General features: G+C 34.0%; 1 protein-coding gene across 1 annotated transcript in view; it reads left to right on the top strand.

Annotated features, from left to right (window-relative positions):
* Positions 1-17,289, top strand: part of POLQ (DNA polymerase theta) — a 120,448-nt gene that overhangs the window by 9,345 nt on the left and 93,814 nt on the right. The window contains 5 exon segments of the mRNA XM_078146725.1: positions 1,748-1,856; positions 5,634-5,853; positions 7,379-7,526; positions 10,923-11,069; positions 11,787-11,999. Coding sequence (XP_078002851.1) covers positions 1,748-1,856; positions 5,634-5,853; positions 7,379-7,526; positions 10,923-11,069; positions 11,787-11,999 — 837 coding nt within the window.

Genomic DNA, 17,289 nt, shown 5'->3' with positions numbered 1-17,289 from the left:
ACAAATAATTATAATACATGAATCACTTGCTCTTATAAGATTATAGGCTTACCTTTTTGGAGGTAGGGACTATTATTTTTCATTTTTGTAGCTTTAGTGCCTAGTACAGTATTTTGTAAGTAATAGGCACTTAATAAATATTTGTTGAATTAAATTGAGTAATATTAGGTGGAATAGAATTAAGTATAATAAGTTTTCACATTCAAATTAACTGTGACTAAACCAATCTGAATTAGTGATGTTAAAATTCTGGAGTTTTTGTAGAAATACTGTTTATTTTGCAATACTTCAACTGTTAACCAAGTGATGTCAAATATAAATGGTCAATATCCAGCTTAATAAATGAATAAAACTAGTAGTAATAGTAGCAAAATTCCTTAAAAACAGTTACCTGAAGTGTATACCTATATGATATAATTGATGTCATTAATTGGCTTGCCAATACTTTTTATAAATAATTCAGAGGTAGACTTCAAAGGAGTCTAGTTTGAATACTCACAAATTCCCAATTAATGGAGTCAGTCCAAAATAATGAGATTTTACTGTATCATCTGAACCTTCTTTATATTTTTGTGTTTCCCCATGTTGCTACCATTCCGTGGCAGGAATTTGAAAAATCTAACTGGAATGTAATATTTATAATTTAACCTTAATCTCCAGCTGTTATCCTTCTTTATAGTAATGGTACCCTGAAGAATTGTGGCGTATCTGCAACAAGATTCTTCTCGTAACTGAGCTCTTAGGAATTTGAGGGTCCAATTCACCATTTGTGATGCCTGCTATATAGTTAGAGGAATTGTGAGTATAGAATTATAGGCTTATCTTCATTTTAAAGTTGGCAGGGATCTCAGCCGTTCAGTCTCTTAATTTTACAGATTTTTTACAGACTGAAGGCCAGAGATGGTATTTACTCAAAGTCACACATATGTAAATGGAAAGGAGTTGAAATTTGAATCCATAATGTGATTTCAAATCCAATCTGCTCTTTCCTATAAGGCTGACTGATGCCTATATGAGGGATATGAATAGGGGAAATGTGAAATGGGGATGAATTAAATAAGCTTAGGTTGGTATTGGTTCTCAGGGTCTTGAGAAATAAAACTCGAAGCATAAAAATAAATCTTTTGTTGAGATTCATTCTTTAGAGTTGACCAGGGGAGAGATTTCCCTGTGTGGCCTATAAGAAAATTCACAAGATTTTTCATTTCTTGGGCAAGGGTGACTAACCATGCAACTACAGTTTAATGAAAATATCTTTAAAGCCACCATTTTCCTTTGTTCTAATTCCTTTTTTACTAAGCAACCTTGTGAGAAGAAAGCAAAAAGGGAAATTCTATTGAGAAGCAAGTATGCTGCTAGCTCATATAAATAATTGCTATTTTTACAGTTATGTTCCTTTTAAAATTATTTAATCGACATTTTGATAGAAATAAGTCTTGGATAATGTGAGCCAATTTTTCAAGGTCTGATCAACTTTTTGTTAAGCTCATCAAGGCCCTTACAGATTTAGAACCCATTGTAATCCTGCCAAAGCCCAGCTGGCCAACTTTATCCAAAATCTTTATTACAGAGATTAGAGGATAAAGCTGATACTTTATTGCATGAAACCTGTTTTCATTGGTTTCATTTTTAGAATTTTACTATGCCTAGGCTAATAATTTAATGATCTACCTAATATTTACAGTATTTGACCTTTTTAAGGTTTATAGGAGTTAGAACTTATTATCTGAAGAAATCATCTTTTTAGGAATGGTGGTTGTAGATGAATTGCATATGCTGGGAGACTCTCATCGTGGATATCTACTAGAACTTTTGTTGACTAAGGTTCGATATGTGTCTCAGAGAGCAGCAACGAGGTGAGTGACTGAAAATTCTCCTTTTTAGATTCTCAGTTGTCCTGGAGAAACATCAGTTATTGAATTAGTAAATGAATGCAGTACTTTGCTCATTTGGAATCTGGTACATGATGGGAAATGTTCCTTCTCTAATGAACCCTCATGTATAGATCATAGGTCTAAAGGCAAAAAGCACCCCAGGGGTCATGTGCTCCAGCATTTTCATTTTCCAGAGGACATCACCCCAGCAGAAAGCTCCCAAAGTAGAATTTGATGCCATTGTCTGAGTCTGGGGCCATGGCTTATTCTTCTTCCTGTACTTACTTGATATTGAAGAAAGTTAATATTGGAGCCCTTGACAGTGAGATTGAACTAGAGATTCTTTTTTTTTTTTTTAAGAAAATTTAAAGTTCCTGACTTTTTTATCTTTGAGCTTCACTAGAATATCTTATTTACATAATAACAAAATAAATGAAAATTTTGTAAAGGAATTATGCTCCCCTGACTTATATTGTGATTTCAGAGAAACATTCTTGTTGAAAACATTTTGATCCTAAGATATAAGTATCATGCTATAACAGTGCAGTAAATGTCTAAATTTCATATAAATTATTTTAATTTATTAATTTATATCAATTTATAATATAATATAGTAAAATATAAAAATAAATAAAATGTACATTTAAATAAATTTATACAAAATAAATTTATTAAATTTTCATATAAATTAAATAAAAATCATAAATTAAATTATACTTAATAGGAAATTATATCTTGAAGACATTCACAATACCCTATCTTAAATTTGATTGCAGTGTTGTTGCAGGGGGATGCAAACTGAAAAGTAAAGGAACTTTGGAATTTTTAGGTTGCTAGATTTTACTGGACAAAAACCAGAGCATTTTAACTTCACCTTTGAGTTCAAATCACTTCCATTTCTCTGTAACCTCTAAACCAGAAGATAAAGTTTTGAAATATATCAGGTGTGCCTGCTCTTTATTGCCAACATTATAGGTGTTTTTAATCAGCATAATTGATAATTTATTGGCTAAATTTGTCTTACACGAATCCAAAAAATTACATTAGCAATTAACATAGTTGCAGTATTTTTGACACCTTGCCTTAGTGATTTGTAATGATTTGTAAACTGCAAATGACCTTTTAAATGCATTTCTAGTGGGCTGTTAGTAAAACTTTTCTTATACTGAAGTTGCTACTCAGCAAATTAAGGGGACCTTGGAGCAAATAATTTTTGTAAAGTGAAGGATCAGATGGCAATTTTCTGTTTCAGTATATTTGATTGTTTAGGACTTGACAGTTAATGTCAAGTTAATATATGAGGTGGAACAAAGTGTTACAACAAATTGCCTTTTTTCAATAAACCTACCAGAATTTGCAATTTCAAATATGCACTGGACTTGAAAGTCCTCCTTAGGAGGCTAAGTACTTATTCCAATGATTCTGCCTTTACTGAAAACATTTTTGAAATTTTCCAGATTGGAGTTATTGGCATTCATAACTTAGAACAAAATCATTAATATATCTAAAATGATACATTATGTAGTTTGATGCACTCATTTTACTTACCAGGTGACTCTAACTTTTGGTTCTTTCCAAGTAAACACAAGTATAATTTCCCATTTCTTTCTTTTGCCATTGATGGGGTGCTTGGGCCCCAGCCTTAAGATCATGGCTGTGGAGGCCTCCCAATTTCTCAGTAGGCCCCTGCCCTGTGAGAATATTTTTCCTTGTTGGGGAACGCATTGCCTTATCAGAACAGACACAGGGGTACCTGGCCCAGTGATTTTTGTCCTTGGCTGGCCCAAGGATTGTCTTGGCACCACATCCCTAAGATCCATGCCTCTGACAACTCCTTCAGTGACTGGTATCAACAGAGCTATCTCCACAGACTCTCTACATTTTCCCATCCATAGATCACTGATGCCTGCTCCCAAGACATCTGGACCCCTAGATTACCTAATTAATATCCCTTGCATTCCTTTCCCATGCCCCTTTTCTATATAAACTCTACATTTACCCCATTAGGTTGCAGGTTCTGCAAAGGAACTTGGCCTGCTACTATTGCTGTTATAGTAAACTGCCTCTTGACTGAAAGATGGCTTGAGTGTGTGAATTCATTGCAGGTGACTCTGCTTTGTTGTTCTTGGGGTCCTAGCACCCCCAAACCTCTTCAGCACTACTGAAAATGGTTCCCTTCCGTCCTTTCCCCTTAAAAATATTCCATAGTCTCTAAAAATAATGTACCTGCTATTTTATGAGGTATGGTTTATAAAGTAATGTTGACTGTAAGACTGGCCTCCTGCTCAAATAGAAACATTCTTTTGGTCTGTATATTGACATAGAAAACCACAAATTAACATTATCTAAGTTGCATTATATTTTATTCTATTAAAATTTTCCCTATTACATTTTAATCTGTTTCCCCAAACTTGGGAGTTTTGCAGCCAGTTTGCTCAGGCTACCAACCTCTAAGGCATTGCTAGAATAAATATATAACCTGTCAAGGTGACTGCTTGGAAGTAGACAACACTCATTTAGATGTGTGAATTTAGAAATGTTGGTGGAAAATCAGTGATGTTCTTTTTTAAAAATATTAATTTATTTTAAACTGAAATACTAAAACTTAAATATACGATAAGAAAAGAAAAAGAAACTAACTTAAATATTCAAACAAATACAAAATAAGAAAAGATAAAAAAATTGCCATGTGCACAGCAGAATGTAAGAGAGGATTCAAAATATACAGCAATAAATTTCCATTTCAAGAAAGCCTATATGATAAGTATTACACATTGTGTTCAGAGCTGTCCGTCTTTTCTTTGCTTCCTTCTAAGTTTTCTTTTGTTCTCTGTTGTGCACTTTTTACTTTGTTCTTTTTTCCCTCTTCTTTCCCCCTTCCCTCTCTCTCCCTCAAGAAGGCTACAATTAAATGCACGTGCACACATGTGCGCGCACACACACACAATACATACACATACACAATACATATATACAGACAAACATGTGTACACATAGATACACTTACATACACATACATATACTTAAATATCTATAATCATACTCATATAGATATATAAATTCATATGTATCCATATAAGACCATATTGTACTTGTCTGTCTTCTGTTTCTCTGAGGGCAGATAACATCTTCTTTCATAAGTCTAAGTCTTTCCATATTTTTCTAACCCCACCAACTCATCATTTCCTACACCACAGCCATATTCCAACCTTACACTGTCTAGTTATTTTAAATAATCTAAAACCATATTGATTAATATGGCTGACATAGTGTAGTTTCCCTATTTTTCTCTGTTGCTTAAATCTGTTTTAGCTTTAACTTTGTCTGAGATCATGATTGCTACCCCTGCTTTTTTTCCTAATAAATTCTACCCCTGATCTTTATTTTATATTTGTGTGTAGTTCTTATTTTCTGTCCATCCTGACTCCTCTACTTTACTTCTACCCACTACCTTGCTCTCCCAATTACTTAATCAGCCCCCCCCATCCCTTCCTTATCCTCTCATTCTTGTTAATCTAAACACCCTTCTATACCAACCCCTGCCCTCCATTGTGATGTTCTTTTATAGTTCATATATTAGGCTTTTGAGTAGGTGTATTGATAGACTGTACTTTTTTTGGGCGGGCAGAATTATAGGGGGATAGCAGCAGGGTCTGCTAAGGATATAATACTACGAACGAACTTTAGGAGCTTTATTATGGCTAATTGTCATAACATGTCTTTTGTTTTGTTGCCACTTGTTTTATGTGTTTTTTGTAGCATAGAAAATTTGACCAGTGACTTTTCTAATGAAATTCAGATAATTGGCATGAGTGCAACGCTCCCTAATCTTGACCTTATAGCTTCCTGGTTAAATGCTGAACTTTATCACACCGACTTTCGGCCAGTACCACTTTTGGAGTCATTAAAAATTGGTAGCTCAATATATGACTCATCCATGAAGCTTGTGAGGGAATTCCAACCCATGCTTCAAGTGAAGGTAAATTCTTTTCTTTTTTACTGTTTCTAGACATTATACACATCTGTAGTGCTTGCATTGAATTTATAAGTCCCAACCTATAGGAATATATTAGTCATTTTAAAATTAGATAATTTAGAGAATACAAAATCACATTGTTAGTAACTTTCCCTTCAGAACTCGTGAAATAGTATTTTGTTATTCTATAATATACTCATGATGTAATCATTCAATCAAGAAATATTTATTAATCTCTCACTGTTTGACAGCTGCTGTGTAATAACGTGTATTATAGTTGCCCTTGTATGTGTGTTTTTATATGTCTGGTATCTGGGAGATTTGTTGGTGACAGGGAAGGGGGTCCTAATGTTTTGTTTTGTACTAAACTTTGATTCTGGGCATTATTCTACTTTTGAACATTACTATGAATAAATTCTGAAGACAGACTCCTGGAGAAGTGGAGTGAGAGTTTGCATGGGATCTTCTCTTCTCAAGAGCCTCCCTGCCTCCCACTCAATAGCAATTGAAATAATAATAAGAAACAGAACAGTCAGAAATCCTCACATGATGATTAAAAATCAGTGATCAAACTGAAAAAGAATTCAGATACAATATTATGTAATAAAAGATGCAGTCTAAAATGTCAGGAGAAAGTTATACTGAAGCACCATTACAGTTACATTAGAAACAAGAAATTCAAAGATACAGTAAAAGGGATAATAGACCCATTCAAGGACTTAAGAAATAAAATCAACAAAAAAGTCAAAAACCAAATTATGAGAACAGAATATCGCTAGAGAATCTTGGGACAAGATGATAATGATACTCAGCTGTTGGGAAATCAGCATAGAGAACACAAAGAAGATTGATGGAGGCAAAGTTAAGATGGAGGACTGGATGATGTAGTTGATGTGGAAATTTCAGTACTATTATCTCCATTTTAAGGATGAGGAAACTGAGGCTGAGAGTCATCATTAAGTAACTTGCCTAGGGTCACACAGTAGCTGGGTGGCATTTGAATTCAGATCTTTTTTACTCTAGGTCCAGCACTCTTACCCACTAAGCCACTTAGCTGCCTCTGATAAGTGTGGTTGTACATCTTATAGAGTAAGCTTATCCCATTATCATTAAGAGTTTTAAGTATTTATCTCCTCCTGGGCAATGGAGAAGGGAGAACAGGTTGAGGCAGTTATATTTGTTAGGTGGGGTAAACAACAGACACATGATTTAGTCTGGCAATTGGTCACTGCCAATTCTCTGGCTAACTTCCACCCTTCATATGATGGCCCCAGGAGGACAGCATCATCAGTTTCTCCTCATTTTGGGCTGTCACTAGCCCTCTGAGATTCCCACTGTCCCACAGAACAAGAAGTTTTGGAGTTATTTAACGGATAACAGTTTGTTTTTTATTATAATTTCATTAAGAAACTGGAAGCCTTGCTTATGAAACAGTGGTGTTTGGCTTGAAATTTCTTGAATAAGATGTGTTTTGGGGAGTATTTTATATTAGAAGAGCAACTGAAAGGTATTATTCTTTCCTTTTTAGGGAGATGAGGACCATATAGTTAGCTTATGCTATGAAATCATTCGTGATGGCTATTCAGTCTTAATTTTCTGTCCATCAAAGAGTTGGTGTGAGAAGCTGGCGAATATCATAGCGCATGAGTTTTATGATCTACAGCATCAAGCAGAAGGTGAGTTATAGACAGTGAAAATTAACTGGGTGCTGAGGGCTTGTGTGCTGTACTTTTGTGCTCCAAATAGATGTCAGTCTTCTCTGTCTTCTTGACCCCTGATTATAAAAAGGTGTTGACTCGCCACACACCCTAGGCCAGGCATAGTTCTTCTGGGTGTGAGAGTTTATAAATGTTCCAGAGATTATCATTTGGACTTGTGAGGACCTCTTAGGTAAAGAAGCTGTCTTTCCATGCAAATACACAATGATGACCATAATGTTAGTGAAGACAACACTAAAAAGAACAATTTGGATCATGCCTAGCCAGTATTAGTTTCATTGTTTGATGTTAAAACACAGTCCAGTTCTGTTAAGAAATGGTTAACTGTACAGGTAAACATTTGCACGTATTGTCAGTTGTAATCACTATATTAAACAGTTTTGCTTACCTGCTTTTTAAAGAGAAGGTATACTATGGAGGATTGTTTATTAGGGGAGTAATTGTTGTGTCATAACAATAAATCAGTTTTTAAAAATTTGTAAACTGCAAATCTGTAAACTGGAAATTGGATATACTATTTGTCTGTCACATTATTAGTTAATAGTAATTAATGGTTATCATTTATATATAGTGCGTTAAGGTTTGCAAAAAACTTTACATATGTTGTCTCATTTTATTAGATTGTTTTGTCTTTCTCTTCAGGTAATGTACTTTTGAAAGAGATTTATTGGGAAGCACGTATTGTGTCACGACAAATGAACCAATAAAAACACAAAATAATAGGAAAACAGAAAAGATGCATCTCAAGAGGGAAGGATGACTGAGTTTTAGAGCTGGGCCCCAGTCTACTCTCCAGGTCACTGCTAGGGAGAAAGGAATCTCATGAAAAAGAGGAGGGGACTGAGGATAACTTAGGAGTTTGAACCTTTTTCTTATTTGGGGCATTATTTTTCAACTTGTCATTCAATATGTATAACAAAAGAATAGGTTCTCAATTGCTTTTTCCCACCTAAAAAACTGCCATTCAATATAGAGAATGAAAAGAATTGTGGCAAAAGATTATTGTTTTCACAAGATTTTTACAGTGGAAAAATTCTGTAGAGCATCCCTCCTTCACATATGAAATAGATTTTTGATGGAATATGATGCTAAAATTCTGCCAGAATTGTGCAACTCAACACCAAGTCTGCATTTCAAATGTACTTCAGGAAGCTATTTCTCTGATTTGTACTATTAAAACATACAATGCTATTAAAACATAGTAATAATAATAATAATAATGACACAGTTTGTAATAGTCATATGTGAGGACTCAAATGTAGACCAAATATGAAAATAAGAAATCTGTTATATGAAATCAAATATGAAATCTGTTTTAAAGTATGTTAGCTGTCAAATGCAAATCATTAATAACATACTTTCTATGAACATAACATTTCTTGCATACATTTACTATGACACTTTGTTGGGGCAGGGAATTATTGATGAGATGCTTAAGAGATTACCATGCAACTCATCTGTAGTCACATTTCAAATGAAGAGGTTTATTGGACATTTTCTTAGGAGATGACTTGGATTCAGGCTGTAGTTAAGAAATGATGTTTAATAGCATTTTATGCAGCATTAATGACCAGTCTTGTTGACTACTGTTTAATATTTGCATAAGTTTTGTAAAAGCAGATTGAGAACAATTCTTACTTTCTTATGACAAGTTTGTTGATTATAGTTTAAGAAATGTTTTGGTAATAGTAGGTAAGAGAGGCCAGAAACAACTGAATGGATCCAATTCCTAATCCGGCCATCCCTGTATTCTATTCCTACCCTTTCTATCACTCCCTTTTAGGATACTTTATGATATAATTATCATATTAAGCATTACATAAATGTGAGCCAATAATATTATGTTATCAGTGTATTATAATTATAGCCTAATTATAATATCAGTATTATTTGATTGTCATATCCTTGCCTTACTCCTGCTTTGTTCAGTAAGAATAATTCAAATTCCCTTTGTTTTCTTTTTTTTTTTATTAATAGTTAAGCTCAACTTAATATTATTTTTTGGTGCAAGCTGATTTCCTTTGCTTTTCTATAAAATAATACTCCAATCTTTTCCTGCATTTTGCATGAATGAATTGCACAACTAAGACTTGCTTTTCCTTGCTATGTCAAGGGTCTTCTTGTGCATTTTTGTCAGAATTTGTTGTTTAAATGACTTGATTTTTGGACTTTTCTCTAGATTCTGTATTTACATTTTTTTGCTCTTTGTTTACAATATATCTGGGAATTTTCTTGTGGGATTTCTTGAAGTATTGGATTCAGACTTTTAATTTCAGTGTATTTTTCTGGAAAGCTTATTATTCTCAGCTTGTCTTGACATATTCTGCCTTCAAGATCAGTTATGTTGTACTTAGAGAGTTCTCAGGTATTCTTCTGATCTTTTAACTTTGACTTCTTGTCTTTTGATTTTGATCTTTTTTTTTTTGCCTTTGTTTCCCCACCCCCCAGCCTCGGTCCACAAGCATTGCCTATAATTTTTTAGTGTAAATTTTAATCATCTCTTTTTCAGAGAATCTGTCTTTTAAAGATATCTTTTCTCTCATTTGTGTTTTTTGAATTATTCTTTGAGATCTCCAATTTCTGTCCTAATTTCTATCTGTATTTCTTTCTTTAATTGCTTTATTAGTCTTCTAAATTATTTTGAAAGTTCTGGAGGAGTATTCAGTTATTTCTTTTCTCCTTTTTTTTCCCTTTTTGGTGAGGTGATCGGGGTTAAGTGACTTGCCCAGGGTCACACAGCTAGTAAGTGTTAAGTGTCTGAGGCTGGATTTGAACTCAGGTCCTCCTGACTCCAAGGCTAGAACTCTATTCACTGTGCCACCTAGCTGCCCCACAGTTAATAATTTCTTGAAGTTTTGCTGCAATATTATTTCTTTTGGGAATTTTTATATTGCGTCGTTTTACTCTATAGTATTTGTTCATTGCTCTGTCTTCTGTTTACTCATCTTTTTGAATTTTTCTGCTATTCTTTTTTGTGAAGTTTTCTCCCTTATCCCCACTTTTTCTTGTTTTACTTTATTTGGTGCATTTCTTGCTATGTAGAGATGATAAAGATCTGGGTACACACACACACACACACACACACACTCACACTTGCTCACACATACTCACATATACACACAAATGAATATACCTCTGACTCAACCATATAATCAGAAGATCATCCATAATTTTTACTGGTTAAGGATAGCTATTAAAATATGTGAACATAGTCATTTAACAACAATCCATAGGAAAAAATGACTCGATTATAGGAATATCTCACTTACATATAAGAATAGTGGATGGGAGGAGAAGTAATGGTTTTGCTTTATAATGGCTAGTGAAGGTCTTTTAAAAATTATTTTATAAAAGGATTGGTAAAGCCACCTGAACTTCACCCAGTTACATTGGACCGAAAGGGACTCCTGGAAGTGATGGATCAGTTAAAACGCTTGCCTTCTGGACTGGACTCTGTACTGCAACAAACTGTACCGTGGGGCGTGGCATTTCATCATGCAGGTAGCCTGCAAACAGAATCAGAAATCATTAGAATTGAGTCTGATTTCTTAAAGCAGCCTCATTTAAAAAGTCAGCATTTCTTGATTTTATGATTTATTTTATATGTTTATATAATTTGATTTCCAGTTAGCCATACCCAGTGCCCAGACACTTAATGTTTAAGAGATTGTATCATCCCAGCTGTAAAATAAAAGTAAAACCAGCACATAAAAATCTACATAATTGTAAGATTTGTTAATATATCAGAAGATATGAACTGACTTGGAATTTAGAGCTGGTTAGGCTGAGGAGGTAACTTCTAAAGGAGTAGTTTTTCTGTGCTTTTGATTCTTTGGGACTTCATATTAAAGCCTTGATGGCCATTCTTTGTTCTGTGCCATTCCAAAATTTAGCTAATTATCACAATATGTTTTAAAAGTTAAAAATGAAATAAATTATAATTCATTTTCATTTAAAATGTATATTTTACATATCATTTATTTCTTAAGGGAGGGAGAAAAGTTTACAAGATCACATAAAAACAGTTTGTCAAAACAAATATTGGGAGCTAACGACAGACTGTGTTTCTTTTATAAGTCAGTTGACCATTTTTGATTCCTTAATTACCAGTTTTTAGCATTTCTAAAAATTTAAAGTAGTTATCACAGGATTTTTTTGATGTACTTATAGCTATGTTTAAGTTCTTCACTAAACATTTATGGAAACCTACCTTTTCAGGTCTCACTTTTGAGGAGAGGGATATTATTGAAGGAGCATTTCGTCAAGGCCTCATTCGTGTTTTAGCAGCAACATCTACACTTTCTTCTGGAGTGAATTTGCCTGCCCGCCGTGTGATTATTCGGACTCCTGTGTTTAATGGAAAATGTCTTGATATTCTCACTTATAAGCAGATGGTTGGAAGGGCAGGAAGGAAAGGTGTTGACACAGTAGGTAAGTAGAACATAGTAATGTTGTCTAAGAACATGACCAATCTAAGTTAGGAAATTACTGTCTATCAAATAGTTGCTAATTGTAATGGGTAATATGCATAATAATGCATATGGTCTCCTCAGAATGATGTTTTTAAATGTATATAGTAAAATTCAAAGGATTACAAAGGAAACTAAAAGCTAGTGAAAGTCATGATTTAATTTTTCCCTGTCCAAGTTCATAAATCCTCTGAAATAGATCCCATAATGGTCTATGGACCCCAGGTGAAGGAATAAGAAAATGACTAACTGAACTAAATATAAAATATGGAATTTCAAAACTACTGAAAACTAAGTGTCTTCTTGCCTTGGGGAAGTTGTTGTGAGGAAGCATCTTAATAGTGGAGAAGAATTTAATGGAATGCAAGAAATCACTCATCTATGTCAATTTCCCTTTCCTTTTTTAAAAAAATCTAATATATTTTTTTAAACCCCATTCTCACTTTGCAAAACTAAAAAGTGCCTTGGAGTGCAGATGTTTGACTTACTTACCAAGTGAAGAGAGATAGCAGCCAAGAATAACATTGCTTTAAAATATAAACTCATTTGTAATACTGTTACAGAGAAAAGATAGATGATTATAAATAGTATCATCTCATGAAACAAGGAAAAACAGGTTAAATTACTTTAAAAAAAGTTTGTCAAGAGACCCAACAAAGTTATCCTGAAGACATTTAAGGATGGAAAGTAGAAGAATGAGAAAATACATAAAAGAAAAGTGGAAAATATCAGTAAATATTTTTACCACAACTTTTTTTCCACCATGAATTGAACTACCATGTGTGTACTCTTCACAATCCCAGATATGTGGGACAGAGACCACCTACCCAAATTAAAAACCAGAGCCTTGACTAAAGTTTGCAAAAAATGAGGAATCTCTTTATTGACTTTCTTGAGAAAGGGCACCCCCGTGCTGCCTAAGCTGCCCCAAGAGTGTGAGTGCTCTTTGTTTAAGGCAAGATTGTATAGACCTAAGGCAGCAGCCCATGCTAACCCCGTTCCTGTTGGCTCATTGGTTGAGCCTCAGGTGTATAATCTATTCATGTAAAAACTACCCCAGTAACAGAGAGAACAAAGAGGTGTAGAAATTATGTTAGCATGTTCTCATTTTCAGGGCCTCATAGCTTCATCAGTCTTTTACCCAAGGTCATATAACTGGCTAGAGGATGAGATAGACAGGATGCTCTTATGGCTCAGGAATTTCTGCTAACACTATCTAAGAGTAGGGGAGGGGGTCTTGTATTCTGAGGGGTCTTCACTTAGCGTTAGTACACATGTACCACTCAAAAGCAACAATACCAGAACCATTAACAAGAACTAATGACCCTTTGAGGAGGCTTCACTTCTGAGAGATCATCTCTCACACCAGATGTTCTCATATAAAAGTCAGTAAGCATTTATTAAGAGCCTACTCTGTACAAGTACCTTTTATAAAAGGTAGGAATGTTACTAAAGAAAATGACAAAAAAAGTAGCTGGATTATACTAATTGTACATAAAATAGATTCTTGTTGGAGGGACACAGTTATGAGGACATTGAAGAATCAGTCAGAAATTTTCATATTTTTAATTTTTTTTCTATTCAATTTTATTTTCAGTTCCAGATTCTTTCCCTCCCCCTAGCCTTCTCTACCCATGGGAAATAACAAAATCTGTCACAAATCTGAAGTCATGCAAAACAAAATCAGAAGTTTTCTGAAGAAAATGGAAGATATTAATGCTACAGAAAAATCTCAGGCTTTATTTTTAAAAAAGGAGACCAGACATCTTCTGATCTATAAATCTATCTACCTCTATTTAAAAGCAAAGCCATCCTCAATGAAAATTTTAAAAGGGAGCAGACAGGCTTTTACAAATGATATTGTTTTGCCTTTTTTGGATGTCATATTCCAAAGATTATTTTTTCCTTTTCATATTTGCAACATAATTTGTGTGATCCTGACTATGGTTTCTTTAAATATGCAATATTTCTTTCTGGTGGCTTACAATATTTTTTCTTTGACTTGGAACCTCTGGATTATTGTTATTATATTCCTTAGTGTTTTCATTTTGGAGTTTCTTTCAGAAGGCAGGTTTCTAGTAGATATAGGCAGTTTTCTTTTATGACTTCTTGAAATATTGTATCCAAGTTTTTGTTTAGTCATGATTTTCAGGAATTCCTGAATTATCTCTCCTTGACCTGTTTTGCAGGTCAGCTTTTGATAGTAATTACCACACATGCATATTTTTCTAATTTTTCAGTCTTTTGACTTTGTTCTAATAATTCTTGTTGTCTGAGTCGTTGAGTATTCTTTGCTCCATTCTTTTTTTTTAGCTAGTATACTAGTGTAGGGTTTTATACTTTCTATTCTGAGTTTTTTTTTCGTTTCTCTTTCCAGTTTTTTTCTTCAGGATTTCCAATTTAATTTTTTTTTCTCCTTTTTTTCATCTACTCTTAGAATCTTTGTGGTAGAATCATTTTTTCTCCTTTGAGACTGGATGGAGGAGCTTGTTGATGTTTCGCTTTGGTTTTGTTGGTCATTTTTTCATATGTTGCCCTTTAAAAATCTTTGGGGATTTTCTTAGTGAAGTTTGGCTTGACTATAACCTTTCACATCATCATTTTTAACAGAAATCTTCCACTAGCAACATTCCACTGTAGACCACATTTTTGTTATGATGCAATTTATTGAAAGATGTAGTGAATACAAAATCACAGTGTTTTTATTGTTTGTTGATTATAAAAGAACATTTGATTCAGTAGGACATAATGTTCTGTTCTAACAAAGTATCTGCTTTAAAAAAATTATATTTCATTTTTGTCAATCAGCAAAAATTAGCCCTCTCACCCTTCTCCTCCAAACCCCCTTTTTCTACTTGAGAATGAAAGAAAAACAAACTTTGTCATAAACATGTAAAATCAATCAAAACAAATATTCATGTAAAAAATTGTCTCATTTTTCACTCTCAGTCCTTTACCTCTTATCACTAGTCCTCTGGAATTGTAGTTGATCCTCATGCTAGTAAGAGTTAGTTCCTAATCCTTTCAAAGTTTGCCTGTCATTTTGCTGTCATTGTGTAAGTGTTTTCCTGCTTCTATTTACTTCATTTGGCGTCAGGTCATACAAACTTCATCATTTCTTACAGCACAATAGTAATCCATCGTTATTTATATACCATAACTTGTTCATTCTCCGATTTGTGTGTACCCCTTCAGATTGTCTTTGCTACCTCAGAAGAGCTATAAATATTTTTATACAGCCTTAGACTTTGTTTTGCTTAGGACTAATCTCTTCATTAATCTACCCTCCCTCTAAATCTTCCTTCCCCTCCAGTTTCCCTGTCAAATGAAATGTATTTCTGTACCTAGTTCAGTGCATCTCTATGTGTGTGTGTATGTGTATATTCTTCCTTTAATCAATTCAGATGACAGTGAAGTGGAAGTATAGATTCTACTTGAGCATCATGATTATGTGAGATAATTTCCCCAATCTTTTCCATTACATTCATGTGTCACGTCAACCATTCCTCATTTTAATGGGAACTCCCTTAATTTTTACTTCTTTGCCACTCCAAAAAGAGCCGTTATTAATATTTTTGTGTATATAGGTCCTTTTTGTCTCTTACAAAGCTCTTTTGTTGTTGTTGTTCAGTCGTTTCAGTTTTGTCCAACTCTTCGTGACCCCATTTGGGGTTTTCTTGTCAAGATACTGGAGTGGGTTGCCATTTCCTTCTCCAGCTCATTTTGCAGATAAGGAACTGAGGCATTCAGGATTAAGTGACTTGCCCAAGGTCACACAGCTTGTAAGTGTCTGACGCCAGATTTGAACTCAGAAAGATAAGTCTTCTTGATTCTAGGTCTGGTACTCTATCCATTGTGCCACCTAGTTACTCCCAATTTCTTCCAGAAATAAGATCTGTTTTTTTAATGCCAATATTCTTTCTGAGGAATTAAAAATGTGTTTCTCTTAGAAGAGAATAGAGCGATGCATGGTGGGGGTGAGCAGACTGCCACATATAAAAACTTTGATGAAAAATCAGAGTAAAGGATATCATTAGGCAAATGTATGAAAAAGGAAATGGACTGATCACATGACAAGATTAAGGGAAAACAGCTGCACATCTTGAGTGCTTCACTACTATATTTGTAATGTTAGGAGAAAGTGAGGAAGGCTGCTAGCTCACTGGTTGGCCTCTCTATATCTGTAGTGAATTTATGGGAGGATGTATCACATAGGATAACTAGGCATGGATGCATTGCAGTCTCAGCTGTTGAAGTAAGCCTCAAAATAGATGTAATTATAGATGCAGTTGAGTGTTCTGAATATTGGTTTCCAATAACATTTTTTCTTCTATGTCTTCCCCCCCCACCCCTCCTTTTCTTCCCCCAAATAAGTTTTTCTTTTATAATAAAGAAAAACAATTAAGGAAAACTGTTCCAAATCTGACAGTTTATGCAAAATTTTGTACGTGATACTTTTGTGTCATCCTTATACTGAGAGGAGGGCAATGTATTTTTTCTGTCACTGATTCTCTGGAGCCATTGTTCCTTGTGAAATACTTCAGTTCTGATTTTTTAAACATTGCTTTCATTGCTTATGTTATTGTGGTCACTGTATATTCTCTTGGTTCTGTTTTCTTTACTATGCATTACTTCATATAAGTTTTCTCATGCCTCTTTGGATTTTTCATATTCATTGGTTTTTATGGTATAATAAATACTACATTACATCCATATATCATATTTTGTTCAGCCTTTCCCCAAACAGTGGGTACCTACTCGATTCCCCCCCTTTTTTTTTTACTACCACTAAAGGACTGCTATGAATTTTGTTATACATAGGACCCTTCTTTCTCTCATGGGTATAGGAGAATAGTTGTACACCTAATAGTCATAGGAATTTTGCTCACATGATCTGGAATTGTTTTCCAGAACAATATGCAGTTCTGCCAAGAGTATATTGGTTGTACTTCTCTTTTCACAGTTCCTCCTTCACTGTTTATTTCCATGTTTTATCATCTCTTCCAGTTTGTCGTGTATGAGGTTAAATCAGAGCTGTAGTAACATTCTTTTATGACTAATGATATGTAGCTTTTAAAAAATTGTTGATTATAATTTTCTTTAAAACTGTATTTTTTGACCACTTAGATATTGAAGAATGACTTTTAGAAATAATGCTTGTATCAGTTCCATATATATCTTCAATCACTTTAATCACAGATATTTGATGCAAAACTATTTCCTACTTGACAACTTCTTATTATAGCTTCATT

The sequence above is a fragment of the Phascolarctos cinereus genome, unplaced genomic scaffold, assembly GCF_003287225.1.
Source record: "Phascolarctos cinereus isolate Bilbo 61053 unplaced genomic scaffold, phaCin_HiC Scaffold_726;HRSCAF=1367, whole genome shotgun sequence".
Lineage (NCBI taxonomy): Eukaryota > Metazoa > Chordata > Mammalia > Diprotodontia > Phascolarctidae > Phascolarctos > Phascolarctos cinereus.
Note: the sequence above shows the minus strand (reverse complement) of the source record. Positions and strands in the feature narration are given on the sequence as shown.